We start from the raw sequence: 12,048 nt of genomic DNA on the forward strand, positions 1-12,048 counted from the left end.
GAAGGGGAAGGATCATCAAGTGTTCCTGGAGGATGACTGTCCCCAGGCAGGACAGCTCTCACAGTGGTGTTCACAGCTCCTCCTCTGGGTCTCCTCTGCAGATAGATCCGTCTCCATTTTAATGCAGTTGAGTAAAATACCACCAGCCACGCACCTTACCTGACAAGCTCATTTCTCTGTTCCTTACTAACCATTTGCTCCAATCTTTCCACCTTCTGGCAACACAATGCTGCACAAGCATTAGGTGATTTGAAAAACCAAAACCCACTGCTCCTCCCCAAACTCCCAAAACAGCCCTTGCTCGTTCCACTTCCATGGAGGAAACTAACACCAAGCTGCCCAGGAAATGTGGCAGACATAGGCCACGGACACCACGGGTATGACAAAGGTCCACAGCACTGCTGAATCCTGCTCTGCTGATCCATTGTTATTACCTGGTCTGCTCAACAACTGCAGTCCTCAAGTTACAAGAGAGACCATGAGATGTGATCCAGCCCTACCACAGCACACCATTATTTGCACTCAAGGTAATTTCTATTTTCAAGGCAAAACCTGAACTGACAAAGCTGACCCTTTGTCAAATGCAAAGCAAGAAACGACATGTCATGTTATCTTTCAAACAATTTTTTTACTCGAAGTTCTTTGCAAATATTTGTATAGTCGTTACAAAAAATCCCAAAGAAAATTTCAGTCTATTCAATTTCAGAGAGTTGTAATTTACAAAAAAATAAATAGTTTTACTCTAAAGACCATTGTCTAGTATTAAGGTCAGCAATATCATTAACAGAAGTCCACGTTCTCAGAGTGCTGAGGATTTGGGTCTGTCTGACTTAGTTTGCCTTCTTCCAGCATTTTCCTTTAAAATAAGACTAATCAGAACATGAGAAAAGTAACTTCCTTCTTCCCACAGAAAACTGAACATTCAACATAGATCTCCATTGCTAATTGAATTGTTAGACCCCTCTGACACACAACTTTAAAAACAGTAAAACGTTTTTTTTTTTTTTTTTTAAACAACTGTAACAGAACAGTTTCCCACAAAATTTTTGAGTCAACAGCAGCAGCATGAAGGGCATGTTTCTTTGATATAAGGCGAATGGTCCTTGATGTGGCAGAGCTTCTATTAAAGCACAGAACTGCCAAAGCCAAGGGTATTACAGTCAACGTCACGCCGAGCCTGCAGCCTCCACTCAGGCAAATCCTCACTTCTCAGCCTGGTCCCCACAGGCATAAACCAGGATTCACCACCCAAGTCAGAATTCCTGAGTGAACTGGGTGTAAGACCAGGTACTGCGTACTGCAACACACCAGATGCTGCACGAATGTGGGTTTGGAGTGATTGTCATTCTAGACATGCTTAAATACTGCTTTGAAGTTGACTGTGCTCTTTCACATCAGCACTACTGACATATTATAGTGAACTTGCTGCTATACACTGTAAACACATGAAACCTTTAGGACAATGCATAAAAGCATTAATCATGTACAGTAAATGCCATAATGAGAAAGTCTGGCACACATGTTGTTTCACAAGAAGAAAAAAAAAGTCTTTGGACTATAGTACTATATGCCACAAAATGTTCCAAGTGCATCCCACAATAGATGGCTCATCAAATGAGAAATCAGCAAACAAGCAAATAACTAGCATTTGCAAAAATGTTTTAAACAAAAAAGGGGGACTTCAGAACATAAGAGCAGATGAAAAGAAAAAGCTTTTCTGAACTTCTCTGATGAATCAGTCTGCCTTATATTTGAGCATATAATGACAGATTTTAGTCAAAAATTAGAAGTCTCTGAAGTATTCTGCACAGTGTATGTGCTTCTCCTAAAGCTGGCTAAAATCAATACTAAGGAGAATAAAAAAAGAAAAAAATTGCATTTTTATGTTACTTCCATCGCCATACTCTGTCTGACTTCACTAGGTCTGAAGTGGAACTGTACGGTTCACACCAGCTCGGGGGAAGTTACAGTTCTCTGAATGTATCACCTCCCTCTTCCGCACAGGAACTACCCAAGTTCAAATGTTACACCAAGCCTGAATCTTTGGCCATGCTATAGAAAATGCCTTTTTCCTGAAGTAGATGGTCTGGGCTACCACACTCCACTACTTCTCCTCTGTCCAGGACTAAAACTCTGTAAAACAAGGGGAAAAAAAAAAAAAGCAGTCACAAGAAGATCCAGAAAGCCAATGAACACAGATGCACACATACAGTCAGAAAGTGACTGTAGCGTAGCCACTACATGCAAGCAAAGACAGCACAGGCCGTATGAATGGGCAGAGGTTCTCAACTCTGTCCTTCCTGACCCCATTGCAGATGGTGTGTCTGCTCTATTTTTATGCAGCATATGTTTACCCAGTCATTTGCAGGCAGCCATGAGACTTTTGACTGTGCTCTGAGCCAGCCAGAAACTAGATGGCAGCACTTCTTGTCAAGGTGAGTGAGGGCCCCGAAGACCTTGCAAGATCTGGGATAACCTTCCCATAACACTGCACCACATCAACTGCTGTTACACCGCTTCTGCTGACAAAATACAAATGCAGACATAGCGTATGCAAAACAAAACATGCAACTGGAATTAGAAAGTTCAGAAAGCGAGTTTCTACAGTCGGTAAAGTCAGCTCACATTTAAAACACTGCCTTCAGCTACCTCCACTAATTGGGCAAGCACTGCAGAGATGCTCACTAAGCCCTTAGCAGGTGCTACTGCACCATGTTACCCGCTGCCCTGATGGAACGGGATGTCCATCTGGTGCCAGTACTGCTGGTGCTGGGCCTGGCACAGGCAATGCTCCTGTCTCTTATCTTTCACTACTGGCAGCACAAAGAGAGGTCTATAAAAGTACACAAAAATCTTATCACTGGTCACTTTACTCTCTGCCATTCTGTGATAAAAAGGACAAGAGAGTTTAAAAGTGGAATTATGAAACCACAACTCTGCCCTCAACCGCGCCTTAGCAAGGCAGCTGAGAATGAGGGAGACTGTATGAACTATAACCAAAAGTGATGGAAAGAGATATGTCAAATAAACTTCAGAGAAGTGCAGGACCTGCCCCTTTGATTCCTTATGCTGTCCGTGCCTAGTTTAGGGTATGAGCTCCCTAAAGCTCTGATGCCTCCTCCAGCTGTGCCTAAATTAGGGCAAGACCCAGGAACAGACTCCTATCCTCACTTCCCTCCCCTTCCGAGTTTGCCTGGGCAGGAATGGCACAACAGCAGGGCAAGAGAGGGACCAGAGGAGCTTCCCAGGCCAAGCACAGCCACCACAAGCCGTAACACATGTACCCTCCACCCAGCAAAACAGGGATTCCAGCATGGAGAGGCGGCTAGAAATGCACAGGTAAACATTAGGCTCACATAAAGATGCTCACTGAAGTAGAGCACAATGCAGGTCACATGGACCATTCTTCAAAAGTGGTATTACTTTACCTTGTGTAGTCCATGATTGTGTTCAGACGATGTGCTATAGTTAATACAGTACACTCTTCAAATTGAGACTTTATTGTTGACTGTATAAGCTTATCTGTTTCAAGATCAACAGCAGCTGTGGCTTCATCTAGAACCAGGATTTTGGACTTCCTGAGCAGAGCTCGTGCCAGGCACACCAACTGGCGCTGTCCCACACTAGGCAGATGGGATGGGAGGGTGGGAAAACAAGTCAGAACAAGTTTGCAGTATTCATTTTTAAGCCTAGCAATTCCTTGGTCTAAAGTATAGTTGCCAAGAATCCACCAAAATAGATAAGGTCAGTCTTGCTACTTCACTGCAGAGTATTTAACAGCATCTGAAACTACATCCCCCTCACAATGAAGTCCTGGCAATGTAATAATAATAATACACTGCAAATGGTTTCAGCATAACTGCATCAGGCTGGTTCACTGAACCCACGCAGTGTTGAGGGCTGGACTTTAAATGATGCCTACAGCCTGAACATATATCCCTGTTACGGTGCAAAAAGTAAGTTAACAGCTTCCTTAGAAAAACTCCATCTGTTGGGCAAGAGCCATAGGAGGTTCAGAGCATCCACTACAAACAGCAGGCTGCTGCCACTAAAATCCTGTCCAGGACTGCCCAAGCTGTCAAACGTCACAGCATTCAGAGTATTTCTTAAATTAAGTTCCCAAACTGAAGAGTTTAAAACATGTTGAATAAAACCTAATTGGTTGATTGCCTGGTCATGGATGAAGAATTCCCCAACACCCTCTCCAAATTCTCATACATGGCCAGGGCGGGGGGAGCCCCACGCTGGACTGCTATTGCTAGGGTCTAGCTCCATACCGCCCCAGGTGAGCTGTAAGGCTGCAGATGGGAGGGCACACACACCTCCCTCTCACTTCTCATTTAGTTCTTAAGGCAATTTTCAAAAGCATGGTTCTTTGACCTACCTGAGGTTCTCTCCACCTTCAGCGCACTCATGATTAAGTTTATCAGGAAGGGACGATACAAAGTTTTTCAGGTGAGCCAGTTCCAAAGACCTCCAAATGTCTTCATCGGAGTGTTGGTCAAAAGGATCAAGATTCATACGCAGAGAGCCAGAAAACAATATTGGATCCTAGTCATAGAAAGAGGTGATTCACCATGTACACAGAACAAGGCAAGTGCTCCAAAAGTATTTCTTAGATAGTGAAAGAAAAACAACATGTCCAGGTGCAGCTGCAAGCAAGCTATACTGAATTTAGGACCAAGGCCTCACTTTTTCCAATAACAGCAAGTTATTCTCCCTCACTCTTATTCCTCTTGGGGGCCTGACCTCTGTCCTCTGCAGACTCTGGCACTCCAGACCTTTTCATGAGTCAGTAACTCATGACTCCAGAAGAGAAGGAAAAACATACAGACACAAAAAAACCCCCACAATACACCAACAGCCAACTTTCTCTTTACTGGGCTACTAAGCTAAAGAACAGGCACTCCCTGCCCAACGTTCTGTCAGCAGGGACTATTAGGTCAACTTTCCACTTCTTAGGGAATTACACCATCTGTAAATATTTCAAGCCTTCAGCTGCAGTATTAATGAAATGAATGCATTTTTTCCTGGGCATGGAGACACACTACTTTAGAAATATTTTTGACCTAGTCATGTCAGACTGATGCAAAGTGATCAAAAGGAGAAAGCAAACTTTCCAAAAGTTTCCAAATTTCCAAAAGAAGTGGTGCAGAAAACCTCTTACAGTGTGCTCACTTGGTTTTGCCAGCACGCTGCAACGGTGACTTCTATAAACACAATTTATGGTCTTACTTGGAATCAGAACAGACAGGCAATAAAGGCTACACAGAAAGCACAGTATGACTTGAGACTAAGTCCAGTGCTTGCAAAGCCATAGCTCCAAACATTTTGGATTATCAAACCCACAGTTGCTGGGCTAGGCTGGGATGGTTATGTACAGGTTTCTGTGAGTGAACAGTACTGCATACCTCGCTCACAAGATCCTGCCAAAGTACAAAGGCCCAAAGAGTGCATATCAAGTCTGAAATAACAACGCAAAATCCAGTCCCTCACAGCTGGACTATGCAGTAACTTCATTCCGTTTCTAAGAAGAATGAAACCAAAATCAAAGTGGAAACTGATCTCTAGAACAACTCCCATGAGGGCTTTCCACAAGTGGAAATACTCAAGACTTTATATCCCCTCTACTGGCCAAAAGAGGAGAACCTGATCAGGTGTTCAGCTGGGGTCAGACCCAGATCAGTGTGGGGTGCTGACAAACCCCATGAGTCCAAAGGCCAAGGCTTTGCTTCCACACCACAACTCAACCATAGCCAAGCTCCTACTTATTACCCAGCACAAGCAAATCAAAGTCAAGTCTAGGAAAAAAGCTTGGTTTCAAGTCCGTGAAAGAGCATGCTGAAGTGACTCAATTTCACAGCTACAGATCAGAAAAGGAATAAATATATTCTCCCCAGCACATTACAGAAACAGCACTGTTACAAGATGAGTTCTGGTAATGGCAGGATTTTGCACCTACCTGAGGGATGATGGTGATCTTGAACCGCAAGTCATGGAGCCCTATCTTTGCAATATTAATTCCATCAATAATAATTTCTCCTTCAGCTGCTTCATTAATCCGAAACAAACCTAAAGTAAGCGAGGATTTTCCAGCTCCTGTTCTTCCAACTATTCCAATCTGTTGGGAAGAAATACAGGAACAACTTACTCTGGGGAAGAGTTAAAGCACTTCCAAGCATCCACCTGAAATTGGCACATTTTCAGAAGGCTGTTGTATTTGCCGGGCTATCAACACCCCAAAACAGTATAACAAATTGAGGTTGATCAAAGGGGAAGAAACATCACTGGATATGAACAAAAACCAGTTGAAATTTGCAATCCAATCACAGAAGTTTTCAATTTTTCTAGAAAGGCAGATAGAATTGGGTAGAGCAGGCCAAAGTTTCCCTAATCCTTTGTTTGGTTCATGCTTCACAGTTATAATTGCTGACTTGATATTTATCTTGTTTCAATTTATAGCAAAAATATACCAAAAGCACTCACTTTTATACTGTAAGTTTTGCTTCCCAGTTAGACTGAATTTTTCACCAATTTCTTTCTTTTTTTAAAATAAATATAAAAGATTGCTACTTTGGTTGGTTGATATCTCTTCCCATCTGCCCTTTCTAACCACTCTTGAGGTAATATTCTGCCCATATTTGTAGGTCGAAAGCGTGCACTCGGGGAAAAAAGCAAATCCCTAGTTGGATACCACAAATAGGGAATAAGAATGGTTTGAGTTGGAAGGGACCTTAAAGATCATCCAGTCCCAACCCCCCCTGCCATGGGCAGGGACACCTTCCACTAGCCCAGGTTGCTCAAAGCCCCGTCCAACCTGGCCTTGAACACTGCCAGGGAGGGGGCAGCCACAGCTTCTCTCGGCAACCTGTGCCAGTGTCTCACCACCCTCACAGTAAAGAATTTCTTCCTTATATCTAACCTAAATCTACCCTCTTTCAGTTTAAAACCATTACCCCTTGTCCTACCCCTACACTCCCTGATCAAAAGTACCTCCCCAGCTTTTCTGTAGCCCCCTTTAAGTACTGGAAGGCTGCTCTAAGGTCTCCATGGAGCCTTCTCCAGGCTGAACACCCCCAACTCTCTCAGCCTGTCCTCATAAGGGAGGTGCTCCAGCCCCCTGATCATCTTTGTAGCTGGAAGTCAGATAGTAGATCTGTCTTGCAGCTACTTTTTATTGTGGCGTGCAAGATCACACTATTATCAGACATCAGAGAGTCCACACAGGACTGGGGCGGGATGTGTGTGAGCACATGTGCAACGAAGCAGTAGCAGACACACACGCACACATCACCATCAGTTTGGCCAGATCCAGACAATATACTCTGAAGTTCCATTTTTTCCTGCAGTCTCACCTTGTCACTAGATCACGGCTTCCCCTCTCTACTTAGTAGCTGATTTTCTTGAGACTATAATTACCTTAATCTCTCTGCAACCTGTACTGCTCTTTGCTTACAGCAAACAAATTAGCAGAATTTCCTGGGAAGGGGAAATAAGTCAGCACAAACTTCACTGTCTTATGAAACCAGACCAAAAGATACTTCACAAGCCCACACAACAGTGTACCTTTATCCCATGACACTGGACACACCTTTAAAAGGGTAAGAGCCCGCTACATCTGCCAGTTACAGTAAGACTGATTCTACAGAAGCTCTTCTAGTTCTTAAGGACCCAAGACACACTACAGAACAGGGTTAGACCTCTCTTTGGCTTATGCATTCAGACTCAAACAGTAACTTAACTTATACTCTATATAAAGTATAAACTTATACTCTACTATAAATTCAGATTCGTTACCTTCTCACCCCCATTTATAGTAACATTTATGTTTTTCAGAACCAAATCCAAATCTTCCCGGTAACGTAAACCATAGCCTCGAAACTCAACCTTCCCTTCTGTGGGCCAGGTACTCGCTGGGGCAGTTTGTTCAATACTCCATTCAGCCTGAAAGAACCACACAAACATATCTGTTCAGTTCCTCCTTCAACTGGACGTGGGCTCAGAGGACTTGAGGAAAGCAATTAAGAAAAATCCTTGTTAGTGTGTAATTTGCAAAAGGAACTGTGATGATGATGGGAAGAAAGGGAAAGAGCTGTCCCAAGGCAGACGAAATGGTATACATGGAGCCAAGGGCTTTTCTATCACAAGTCTCATTTGCTGGATAAACTCTCCTCTTACCAACAGCAGAATCACACAGGAGCACATATTCCAATAATCTGCTTGGACACCCCACCACAGTAAGGAAACCATCAGGGAAGCCAGACATGCAACTAGAAGCAGTTCAACTGAGTCATAAGCACTAAAAGATTAACAAGCTGGTAAACAGCTGCTGCCTCAGCCTCCCACAAAGATGGGAGAGAACACACCCTACTGCATTCACTGCCAGTGCCAAACAAAAAGGCTTTAAACTGTATAAACACTGGTCTGCTACCAGAACCTGAGAAAAAATTCTAGGAAGGGTCCTCATAAGGTCTGGCTGCAAAAGTAGTGATTCAAGTCAGGTTCAAGGGACAGACACAGCAAAGAGAAACCATGGGGAACTTTGTTCTGTAGCCAAGAGGGGCACAACTGCAGATGAAATGAGTTGTTAGGTGATCTGAACCAAAACAAAAAAAGTTTTACTCTTTACTCCCCACACTGAGAGCAAAATGAGAAACACAAACAAAAAAAATAGTGTTTAAGCACTTAAGAGAACTAAACACTTGTACAGCTCCACTGCTTAGCCCAGGGCAGAACAGCACATTTCTTAAATAACACTGTATAAATATCAGTGGATACACCTCAAAAGCACCCACAGGAACTACCTGCTAAGATATAGCCTGTCCCTAGAGGGAGGCCACTGACGGCACTAAGCTCTATCCCATCCCTGGGCTCAGAGGACATGCCCAGCTGCACGCTCCAACACATTCAGCCAGGCTGTGGGTGAGACCTCAGAACAGGGCACTGACTTCTACAGGTGTGGGGGACAACTCAAACGCACCTCCTTCTCCATTTCAGCATATTCTTTGACTCTTTCAACAGCAACAATGTTGGTTTCCAGCTCGGATGACATGCGAACTAGCCAGTTCAAGTATGCTGTAATCTGCAAGAAGAAAAGAAGTCTAGAAGCAGTTTACACTAAATATGTTACCTGCAATAAATAAAAAACATGAAACCACCAAAGCACTGCAAGTTCATGGAATGCATAAACACAGACAAGATCTTGGCTAACCAGCGCTGGACAAGAGAAAAGTCCAGATGCCTTTAATATGCAGGGGATGAGTTGTCTTAGCAACATGCCCTCACACAGGCAAGGCACAGGAGGAATTTCCCAGCAAATTTCCAGATGTTATTTTTATTTATTTTTCTCTTCCTATGTTCCTTAGTTTTCCCTCCAAAGCCATAGCAAGGTTCTGACTTTCTGATACAGTCTTACAATTCAGAGCTGTTGTTTTTAAAAAAAAAAAAAGGTAAAATTACCTGCAGCGAGTAGGACACTGAGAGGCCAACCAGTCCTGCGCTTAGTTTGTTGCGTGCAATCACTGCAAACAATGCTGCAAAAAGGACAATACAGTTCCCCACGTACTCCAGACGGACAGCCAGCCACCTGCAAGACAGAAAAACGTAATGCATCTTTCCGGCAATTCACCCACAGAGAGTTAGGAATGTGGCCAACCAATGCTCCATCACGCATCTTGTTTTCGAAAAGATTAGTAATCTGGCTTCTGTGTACTGCCAGCAACACAGGAACTGCAAGATATTTGAGGTTCTGCTCCAGCAGCATGCGAACCTAGAGGCATCCAAAATTAACAGACCTTTCAGGTGCATAAATTCCTTTCTTAGTTCAGAAAGCAGTTGTGGTTAACATTGGGATCAATGAATCAAAAAAGTTACCCAGAAGTAAAGCAGGAACTCTTAGAAAGAAAAGAAATTCAGAAGGCATCTTAATTCCATCACAGAAGTTTAAGCAAAACACCTGTGAAACAGATCTATTCACACAGGCTTCCCTCCCACGGACAAGTATGCCGAGAGCTGTGATTGATAAGGAGCACAGGCAGCAGAACCGTGTCCTCCCAATACAACTGCCTTTCAATATTTCAACCCCACTCTTACCTGTTTGCAACAATGCTTGGATAATAAGCTTTCTGATTTTCATCCACTTTCACATCGTTCTGCTTTATGAAACGTTTCTGCTCCTCAAAGGCTCGAATGACGCTGACTCCCAGGAGGGTCTCATTGAAGTGAGAATATACAGGAGAGCGACTGACAGACTCAAGACGTTTGAGCTGGCGAGAAGTGGCCACATAAAATCTCTGCAAATCAGAGTATGAGAATTATGGTAACATACAGACTGCTTCTGAAAAGACAAAGGGAATCACAAGAGAGCTCCCGACAATCTGGGCTGTTAGTTACAGAGATTCAACTTACACATGGGAATACATGCCTTCTCCAATACTTTTAGGCCTAAAAAGACCATCACATACACTCCGCTGTCTTTAAACAAGCACCAATCAAACCATCTCATGTGATAAGCCATTTTCTCCTCTTTCTCTTCTCTGCAAGCTTAGTTCAACCATATAAAACACACACATCACTGCCTTTAAGGTTTACTAATGGAGCCTGACAGGATTCACTAATTCAAGAGTCAAAGACAAAACCCAGCTTCTTCTCTCTGATCTGTACTGGCTCTACTAGATTTCTAAGAGTAAAGCAAGAGTGAAGCAAGCACACCCCACCTACACAAGACAGAGTGAAAGGCTGCCATCATTTCTCTTGCTCTGTAAACAATACTCTGACAAAACAAGCATATCAGCAATGCACACATACCCCTCTAAAGGCTACTCTACTGTTTGGAAGCAAGTTTTAGAAAAGTCCATACGTTTTCCATATGTGGTCTCTGAGCAACAAGCTATACAAAATGTGCCTCAATCTACTGGCATTTTTATAAAGTCTGCTTAGGTATAAAAGGATTACCTTCTGCACAGAGGCTATTCTACACTTGACAACAGAAGAAAATGCTCTGCTAACGTCAGCTAATCAATAAACCGTGCAAAGCACAGCCAGCCATGACTCAAGTCAAACACATTAAAATCTATCCCAGTGCAGAGTCAGAAAATAACTGTCTTAAGTTACAGAGGGTAAGTGACTGCTGGTCCCAGTGCCCCCCAGTAAAACCTCCTACCTGCACAAACAAGTAGACAAGTCCCAGAGGTGGAATAATGACAGCAGCTATAGGTGTGGCCAGCAGAATGATGATACAAGCCCCAATCACATTAAATGTTGAGCCCATGAACATCTTGATGATTGGTGGAATGGTGGAGTCAATGGTATCTATCTCCTTAGAGAAACGGTTCACCAAATTTCCACTGGGTGTACGTTCAAAGAAACTCATTGGAGACCTGAGGACGTTGTGCAGCAGGTTAAGGTGCAGGTGTCGTGAAGCAAATATTCCCCCTATTGACACAACCATCGAGTAGCCAAACACAGCAATACCTAGAAAAGAAGACTTGTTTTTAACTGTTTCCACCTCACACTCTAAACAGACTTCTTCATTTTGTCATCACTTAGCATTAGCACATCTCTAGTACAATAATCCTGAGACCTGGGGTTCACTACAGGCAGACTCAGCAAAGTAATTAAAAAAAAAAAAAAATCAGTGAAAACACCACACCTCTCTCATGGAACAAGTTGTTTCTCCATTACAAAGTTTTGTGTAATATTTGAGCATTTTCCCTGAGTAAAGACCACTGAATTTTAAGGTGGCATTTAGCTGTTATGGAAGGATTTTTATGGCAATTCTGAAGTGGGGTACTTGGGGTGTCAGGTTTCATGGGAAACAAACTCTGACCACAGAGGACACATAAAAAGGCGCTGAGCTGGCCTCCCTGTGGTGCCTTGGTTGGACCCTCAAACAGCCAGAGGAAACACCAGCCTACAGAGCTCAGCCAGGCTGTGGCTGCAAGGGAGGCAGCGTAGCCATGGCCTCCTGTGACAAACAGTCCCTGCAAACCAGGCTAGCACAGCTCGGTTCATTTACAGGCCAAGGAGCCATTTCCTGGGTCAGACATT

At 43.4% G+C, this 12,048-nt stretch overlaps 1 protein-coding gene across 11 annotated transcripts in view; it reads right to left on the reverse strand.

The window, feature by feature from the left end:
• Positions 1 to 608: 608 nt before the first annotated feature.
• Positions 609 to 12,048, reverse strand: part of LOC141950530 (multidrug resistance-associated protein 1) — a 59,132-nt gene continuing 47,692 nt past the window's right edge. For 10 of the 11 annotated variants that reach the window (XM_074885473.1, XM_074885471.1, XM_074885469.1 and 7 more), the window contains 9 exons: positions 11,162 to 11,472; positions 10,093 to 10,292; positions 9,460 to 9,586; positions 8,981 to 9,082; positions 7,798 to 7,944; positions 5,963 to 6,121; positions 4,385 to 4,551; positions 3,429 to 3,623; positions 609 to 2,133 (listed from right to left, as the gene is read on the reverse strand). In XM_074885473.1, coding sequence (XP_074741574.1) covers positions 2,025 to 2,133; positions 3,429 to 3,623; positions 4,385 to 4,551; positions 5,963 to 6,121; positions 7,798 to 7,944; positions 8,981 to 9,082; positions 9,460 to 9,586; positions 10,093 to 10,292; positions 11,162 to 11,472 — 1,517 coding nt within the window. In that variant the 3' untranslated portion in view covers positions 609 to 2,024. Of the gene's footprint in view, positions 2,134 to 3,428; positions 3,624 to 4,384; positions 4,552 to 5,962; positions 6,288 to 7,797; positions 7,945 to 8,980; positions 9,083 to 9,459; positions 9,587 to 10,092; positions 10,293 to 11,161; positions 11,473 to 12,048 lie in introns of those variants that run through there. The other variant, XM_074885476.1, reaches the window with a different exon arrangement.

Source organism: Strix uralensis, chromosome 16 (assembly GCF_047716275.1).
Source record: "Strix uralensis isolate ZFMK-TIS-50842 chromosome 16, bStrUra1, whole genome shotgun sequence".
NCBI lineage: Eukaryota > Metazoa > Chordata > Aves > Strigiformes > Strigidae > Strix > Strix uralensis.